At 47.2% G+C, this 8,183-nt stretch overlaps 2 protein-coding genes across 2 annotated transcripts in view; both read left to right on the top strand.

The window, feature by feature from the left end:
- The window catches only part of LOC117649896 (endoplasmic reticulum chaperone BiP-like), a 1,928-nt gene extending 1,291 nt beyond the window's left edge, over window positions 1-637 (top strand). The window contains exon 3 of the mRNA XM_034393080.1: window positions 616-637. Within this exon, the coding sequence (XP_034248971.1) occupies window positions 616-637 (22 nt within the window). The remainder of the gene's footprint in view (window positions 1-615) is intronic.
- Window positions 638-2,894: 2,257 nt separating this feature from the next.
- Window positions 2,895-5,079, top strand: LOC117649737. The gene is made up of 3 exons (XM_034392756.1): window positions 2,895-3,029; window positions 3,107-3,280; window positions 4,277-5,079. The coding sequence occupies exons 1-3, from the start codon at window positions 2,960-2,962 to the stop codon at window positions 4,561-4,563; spliced, it is 531 nt and encodes a 176-aa protein (XP_034248647.1). The 5' UTR covers window positions 2,895-2,959; the 3' UTR covers window positions 4,564-5,079.
- The last annotated feature ends 3,104 nt before the right edge of the window (window positions 5,080-8,183 follow it).

Here is an 8,183-nt window from a genome sequence, read left to right as displayed (position 1 = left end):
TAGCTTCATCTACAGATAACCCGTTTCTTGACCTTGGAACTTTATAACTTTGGGGGGCTGGGGGGCTCCGCCCCCCAGCCCCCCCCTTCCTTCACGACAGAGGCGATCTGCCCGCAGAAAACTCGTTTTCCGCCGTTTTTTAGGTGTTTTTCGGCTATAAAAACTGAACCATTGAGCTAGGATGGTGAAATTTCGCGTGTGCCGAGCCAAGAACATACCAAATAGCCCGCAAAATCTCACCCAAAAATCGGCCGAGCCGTTCAGGAGGAGTAGTGTACACAGACAGACAGACAGACAGACAGACAGACGAAAAAACTTTTCAACCGCGCTGGAGTAACAGGCTTCGCTATCGCTCAGCCAATGAATTTATGTGGTAATTCTTATAAAAATTTTGCAATTCCCTTTAAATACAAAATACACTTCGGTACCAAAAAAACAAACAGTACATTGAGCAAACAGAGGCAAGTCATTTCAATGCGATACAAAAAAACCCACTTTCACAGTAATACTTAGTTCCAAAGACAAAAACAGATGTGAGAGAAGCGGAGCACATAGTATGACCAGCTTATCAATGTAACCCCAACATTGTTTAACAATAAAGTTCCTGAACTGCAGAACTTCACAACCAGACACTTAAACTTTTTCTATCGAAAAATCCTTCATTAGTAGAAAATAACTGGCACAGTTGCAGGAATTTTTCATGATAATTGTGTAGGGAAGGTTCATTCGATTTTAAAAAAACTCGGCATAAATCTTGTTTTCCCTCATGCTTTCTTTCACAATGCATAGCCCAGATGTGAACTGGGGGGCCATTCAAAAAAATTGATCGTAATAGTGGAGCATTGTATATGTTTACTTTTTCGGGGGGTCATTAAATAATGAAGGTACATTTCAGGGTTTTCTTGGATTAATACTTCCAAGTACCGTCTCCATCCATAAAAAATACTGGAGACATCAAAAAATGAACAATTTCTTGAAGTCTCAAGAAATAGCGCCAGACATAATCATTTTCAGGAACAAGGGGGCCTATCATTAATCCAAGGTGTCTTACAATAAACGCATTTCTGAAGAGGATAAGTTGATCGAACGAGATGGTAGGTTTGGCCCTCCAGAAAACTTTGCAGCTGAGGCTTATTATTCTTATCAACCTTGCCATAATCAAATAATTTTACAATATCAAAAAAATCCTCAACAGAAAAGTATTGCCGAACAACAACAAAATGATACAATACATGGGCCACTCCATATCTACAAGCTCCTTCCAACAGGTCATGCATCACATCAACAGAGGGGTTTAAAATACAATGATAGCCAGCTACACCATTAAAAACACACCTCTCCTTAAGCCTTTCCGCGCGAGTTTTTGCCCCCTCGATCGTGCTACTATGATTTTCTAGAACTTCGGAGCAGCCGCAGTGCCACTACTGTGGGCCCACATTCTTTGGGGCCGAAAAAACCTCAGGCCTTTTTTAGGGGTGGTCATTATATTATGGGACATTCTACCTTGGCCCATTACATGCATGGCCCAAAAAAATCGATGGACAAAAGGGACCGGGCCCTTTTCCTGCGGACATTTCTTCACTGTACCGAAAAGTACACCACCGGGAAAGAAAAGTACAACGAAAAGAATTGCGAGTTCGAACCAGGGAGACCACCAAACTTGGCTCAATAAAAGGTTTTCCCCCCAAAGTGGAGAGCTTTCACTTGCCATTAGTTCAAGTTTCGTCAAAAACGGTCCCTTTGGGTTTTTGATTCTACATGGACCATCACAGAAGGTCCAAGAAGCCTTTCTCAGAGATAATGGGTACAGCATTTTTTTACTTTTTCTTCCCCTTTTCACGTAAATGCCCAATAACTTGTTTATTTTCGAGTCTAATTCTATAACTTGTGTTGACATTTTTTGGTTGTCCCCGCCTAATCAAATCTATTTCCGTGATCATTTAATTTTCAATCCCGCTTTTAGTTTCTTCTTTAGTTTTTTTTCCCTTTCCCCCCCTTTATTTTTACACTTATAAAAAATTGTGTTGAAGCCCAAGAGCAAACGAACGGCACTGTTTTTTTAAAGATGATGGTCAAAACTATAAGGGGGTACCTTAATTGGAATGTCGGCTGATTCTGCAGGAAGCTGTAGTAAAAAACATTAAAAAAAAAAATTTTCATAGTTATTTTTAAAGTGTTTTTCAAACGTGCAGTTTGATTCTAAATATTAAACGCGAACTGGGCTAAATTTATTTTTTTGGGCAGCGGATGACCAACCCTTTTTAAAACCACTACGTGATGGGTTTAGTGTAGTTCAGTTCGGAGATATAACGGGTGTACTTTTCTTACCCGAGCTCAGAGTGTACTTTTCTTACCCACCTACCCCCAAGAAGGGGGGAACTATTTATCTATTTAATTATGATTTTGGTTTTTTGGACCAGTATGTTTGTTTCTGCACGAACCACCGCCTTTTGTATGTAAATTACAACGTAATAAAAATTTTTGTTAATTGGTATGCTACTTATGGCTTGTTTTTCACCTGCTTGGAGGGACATAGTCTGGGCGCCCTGTTAAAAAAGATCCAAGGCCCCCGCAGCTCTGCTGCAATCATTGGGAAAGGCCGGGGTAGCCAATAGCACACTACAATGGTCTTCGTTTAGTAAAACAAATTTGAATTGCCCAAGCTACCAAATCACCCTCAGTTCAGGCGCAAGGCCCCGGTGACCTGAAATGACCCCCTACGCACGGAATCACCCGGCCGCGTCTCACCTTTAGTCCCACCTGCTCGGCAGCGCCGATCCGCCTTCCGCTCGCTAGGCCGTCCTGGTCACCGCCGGTCAATCAGGCGAGCGCTGCCGTCGCCGCCAGTAGCGCTCAAGCCAGGGGAGGGGAGGGGGGAAGGCACGGAGGGGAGGGATGGGGGCGGGGGAGCCATCAACGGCCACACACTGTCCCATTCTGCACCGACCTTCGCTGCAACATGTTCACTTACGAGGACCTAGTCGCCGCCTTAGCGTCGTGGTTCAGGAGCCACACCGGCCCTGGTGGAGGTGAGTACCGCGTCTTCGCCATCGTGTTGATCATTACCGTGACCTACCTCTCACCGGTCCCTGTCCTCCCGCTTCAGTCTTCAGCGACGAAGTGACGTCGACGACCACACCGTGGCTTGAGGGGCACCTGCGTTTGACCCTGGGCGGGGTGGCCGACGAGGGCCTACACCCACTCCTGGATCGCCTGGACGCGGACGGACAGTGGCTGGCCTCACTTCAGGCATGGCTGCACATCAACCGCCACCTCCTGGGTACGTACCTTGCCTCCTCGGGTGACGGACAACTCGCCCCGGTTAACTCGTTCCCGGTCTTTCTCGCACCCGGGCTAAGCCGCCCCCCGTTTCATCTCAGATTCGCCCCAGCAGTTGTGCCAACTCGGTCCCAATGCTCATTTTTGGAATTTCCCGCCAAATACCCGACCGGCCTTGCTTCTGAGCGGTTCCATGCTAAAACAAACGGACTCTTGGAAACTCATCTCTTCGATTTGGATGTAACTTTTTTAGGGGTAGGGGCCATTATGAAAAGATCCAATGTCAGAGGATTTTGCGATATATCACTCCGTTTGGCTGTTGTAACAAAGCAAAGTTTTCACTTTGGTCAGGATCATGGTATTTCCTTTATTTTTCTCCGTACTTTCTGGATGTTTTTATATTTTTCCGACAGTGGTTCGTTATGTTAAAAGAGCTGGGGAACAAGATGGAAATTGTTTCGAGACGATTGGGTGAAGTTTTGATGTCGCTCTCTCCATTTAACGTCATTTTTTTTTCTCCTCGAAAAATCGATGTTTCAAAAATAGCTCATCTTCGATTTCGATGTGACTTTCCTCACATGATCCTCTCACATATTGGAAGAAAATCCTAAAAGGATTTGGTCGTCCCACTGTAACTTTTGTTTCTGGATACGAAAAGATGTATCATTTTGGCCGTTTTACTTGAATTCTCGAACCAAATTTCTGAGTTTGCGTCGAAGCTTACGACACGTGAGCATTGTCTTGAGACGAATCCGTTGATGTATAGAAAAGTCGTTTTGGACAATTTTGAAAATTTACACCCTATTTTAGTATGAGAGAATTGGGGGCGACTTAACCCGGGGACCAAAGGGGCGGGACCGGGAAGGGCGTGGGTCGGGATAGACCGGGGACGAGTTGTCCTAGATCGGCCTCCTCACCGCCTCGCCCCTTCGGTCGCCCCCTGCCGCTTGTTGTTATTGTTGTCCAATCACTTACCCCGTTCCTGGCTCGTTTCCAGCCAACCTGTCACCGCTCGTGGCCTTTGCGACCTGGGCCGGGTATCGTCTCGACGAACTCAGCCTGCCCGGGGCGGGCCTCGATGTGGGGGGAAATCCCCCAGGACCCTCGCTGCGTCCTTCCGCCCCGGCGGCTCAGGAGCAGCCGTCGTGCTCTTCGTGGTGTCCATGCGGCTGCGCGGGGTTCGAGCCACTCAAGCGGTGCTCCTCTTCTGATTCTGGGCCGCAGACGCCCGTCCAGAGGCCCCAGGGAGCCCCGTCAAGCCAAACCCCTTCCCCCCCCCCATGATAATTGACCTGACCCTCACCCCCTCCCCCGCCCCGGCTAACCCCTCCTCAGTTCTGATCATAATCCCACCGCCCTCGTCCTCATCAATTCAGACCCTCACCCCTCCGCCCCCCTCCCCGGCCATTACCATCAACTCCTCACCCCCTTCAGCCCTCTCCTCTCTCCCCCCACCCTCCCCAATACTCCCCGTACTGGCGACCAAGCTCACCAGATGGCCACGAAGGGTGCTATACGTACAATCCCTCAGATCCGTGTTACTGCTTCAGGGTCGAGGAAGTCAGGGACCCCGAAATTCCAACTGATAGGGAGCATCGTGAGGTGCTCGTCACAGAGGCGGAGGAACGAGAAGGCCATTCCGAGGAAGATCCGTCAGGAGAGCAGCCACCACCGGATCCGATGGGCTAGGGAGCTCAGTAGCCAGCAGGGAGCAGCAGCCGTGACCAATGTACCAGTTTACTCCTCCTTAGTAGAGCAGCAGTGTTCCTTTGACGAGTTGAATAAACTTAACAAACATTACCACTGTCTTTCCTTCCCAAAATCAAAGAGCGTTAGACATCCACCACCATCCCCAGCACTCATCCTATTCAACGCAGTTGAGCAAAGCATTCATGCATTACAAGCTTTCCGTTTGGCGACTTGGCTAGGAGGCAGACATTTACTAAGCCAGGCAAAGCACAGGCATCACGCTCACTGCCCCCCTTCCCAGGGAGGAGCGCTTGGAGCTACCGCCACGATGGTTCCAGGCTAGTCCCTTTCCCACCGCCCTCCCCTAGAACTGAGACAAGAGTAGTTCTAAGTGTAAAAAGTAAAACAAACAGAAAGTTTTTTTAAAGAGCGACGGCCCAGCAGAAAAAAAATTATGATAGATCCAAAGAAAATATGAGACAGTACCGTCAGAGAATCAAGAGAAATATGAAGAGATGAAAGCCAAGGACATATTAAGAAAAATCAAGCCAAAGAGTCTGGTAAACTGATGTTTAGATGTTCGAAAAATGTCAGCAATCCGGGGACATAGCTAGTGGGTGATTCCGCGCGTAGAGGGCGTTTTCGTGTCCACACCCTCCCCAGAGCGAACTTATTCGAGTGCAGTCCATTTATAGACTTAAGAACCTTGTTTGGCACTAGACTAGCTTGTTCCCTTTGTATATGGACTTTCAAAGCTAACATGGGACGCGGGAGAGGGGCCAAAAGGGTCGATTTTGTAAGTTCCGTCATGTCCATTCGCACCTTACACCAACTTTGCGGCTCTATAACCCTTTGCTCCATCCAAATCTTCGAATTCCACACACACGCATCAAATCTCTAACTAATAGTGACTATCTTGCTTGAATTTGAAGATCGTATATTGATTGGAAGTGTACTTTCAGAACGCGTACTAAACACTGTTAAAAAAAAATTCTTAAAATTCAGACTAAATAGTCAAAAGCAGATTTTCATAACGTTGGTCTGAACATTCAGAGTAAGAATTGCTCTGAAAAGTAAGACTGTGAAAATCTGAAATTTTTGACTTTGTTAGTCTGATAATTTAGACAAGAGAATAGTCTGAAAATTCAGACCGCAAAATTTTTTAATCGTAAGAGCTTCCGAAATCAAAATTTTCTTCGTCGGTCTAATCAGTAAACCTTTCCTCTGAGAGAATGGCGCCCCGAACTGTACCGAAATTTGGTACTGCTACTGCGACTCGAACCCCGGACCTCCGGGTTACGAGGCAGCCACCTTATCCACTAAGCCGTGTGGCGCTTGTGGGCTCCGAGGAGCGTCGAGCCGAGTACATGCTGCGACTCGGCGCAGCCGTCCGACAGGGGTCCTGACGGTCCATACCGAAGTTACTCATCGGTTTTCAAGTAATCCACATACCATTATTAAATGTTGTGTTTGACGACATGATTTTGACTTCAGAAATACAGAGATTACAAATTGTATTCAGACCAGGCGATAAAAAATTTGGACTGCGGTCTGAATCTACAAGAAAGACCATTGATTTCTGAAAACTAAGAGCATCAATTGTGAATTTTCATCTCCTCGGTCTGAAAACGCATTTCAGACCGTGCAACCCAAAAAAATTTATACTAAAAGTCTGAACTTTAAGACTTGAGTCTGAATTCCCATTTCAGAGTAGGAAGTCTGAAAAAAATGGTCTGAATTTTCAGACTCTTTTTAACAGTGAATGTCCACCGTACTGCGACATTTACCTTAGCGGTTTCAAAGTAAGCACCACAAAAACTACTAAGAGTGCTCCCTGCTCAAAACCACCGCCGTATTTAGAAACAGCACGGTCTGTTTACCAAATGAACGAGTTTCGGTGGTGAAAATGCGAGGGGGGTGAGTGTGAGAGTAGAAGTTGCGTGTGAAATCGGTGGGTTGTAACAATTGGTGTAATTTCCGTATGCCCCTCTCGCTCCTCTTCTATCGGGTTTTGAAAAACATCCTACACGTGAAAAGATGTCTCTTGACGTCGAACTCGTGTGCCAAACTTATGGCATATTTCTGTGGCGATAGGCATTTGCAGTGAGCCAGAAACATCTGTTCGTAATTTCCGTCATATTTTCAGTAAATTCCGTCATTGGCTGAGCGATAGCGAAGCCTGTTACTCCAGTGCGGTTGAAAAGTTTTGTCTGTCTGTCCGTCTGTCTGTCTGTGTGTGTACACTACTACTCCTGAACGGCTCGGCCGATCTGGCTGAGATTTTGCATGCTTATTAGGTATGTTCTTGGCTCGGCACACGCGAAATTTCACCATCCTAGCTCAACTGGTTCAGTTTCAATAGCCGAAAAACACCTAAAAAACGGCGAAAAATCGAGTTTTCTGCAGGTAGATCACCTCTGTCTTGAAGAAAGGGGGGTCTGGGGGGCGGGGCCCCCCAGCTTCGACAAGTAAAAAAGTGACAAGGGTCAAGATCGTGTTATCTGTAGATGAAGCAACTCTATCTAGAATTAAGGGGGGTCTGGAGGGCGGAGCCCCCCAGCATGCAACACGTACGAAGTAACCGACGATGGACAAGCCAATGCCTGCCGAAGGCAGGCTAGCGCCGCAGGCCAAGGTAGGTACGCCAGGCGCGGATTGGAGGAACAGGCCGCGAGACATCGCGAAGCCTGTTACGACAAGACGCGGTCTGGCGTAAACCTACCTTGTATTTTATAGGGGGAGAAAACGAAAGTCAACTTGTAGCTCGCCCACGCTCAGAGTGTCTTCCTGGGGTTTCTATTGATGCCATCTAGGCAAAATTCCGGCCGAACAAGCAAGATTGATTACGTGACTTTCTAAGGTGGCTAAAACGGCCCCTACGCACGGAATCACCCTAGTACAGGAGCCAGTCGGAATCAGAACAATAGCAGTCGCAATTGCACGTTCAGGAGTTGCCCATGGTAGCGTGGATGGATAATTGCTCCGCCACATGGGCGTCATGCGGCAGTCTCGGCCGCAGCAGCTTCCCTTGCCACAGCTCGTTCGTCCGGCACCGAGGTGCCTGAGACATTTTTCGAAAGGTTTCGATCAGGCGCGTCGAATGGTGACCCAAAAAATCCGACCCCCCTTCATTCTAGATAGAGTTGTTTCATCAACAGATATCACGATCTTGACCCTTGTAACTTTTTGGCCCGCCCTTCTATTCAAAAAATAGG

This window comes from Thrips palmi, unplaced genomic scaffold (genome assembly GCF_012932325.1).
Source record: "Thrips palmi isolate BJ-2018 unplaced genomic scaffold, TpBJ-2018v1 HiC_scaffold_4, whole genome shotgun sequence".
Taxonomy (NCBI): domain Eukaryota; kingdom Metazoa; phylum Arthropoda; class Insecta; order Thysanoptera; family Thripidae; genus Thrips; species Thrips palmi.
The sequence above is the reverse complement of the archived record's forward strand: the minus strand, read 5'-3'. Positions and strand labels throughout refer to the sequence as shown.

Coding starts and splice junctions, on each gene's coding strand:
- LOC117649737 (XM_034392756.1), top strand. CDS start 2,960: ATGTTCACTTACGAGGACCTAGTCGCCGCCTTAGCGTCGTGGTTCAGG. Junction 3,030..3,106: donor CCACACCGGCCCTGGTGGAG/GTGAGTACCGCG, acceptor CTCCCGCTTCAG/TCTTCAGCGACGAAGTGACG. Junction 3,281..4,276: donor CATCAACCGCCACCTCCTGG/GTACGTACCTTG, acceptor GCTCGTTTCCAG/CCAACCTGTCACCGCTCGTG.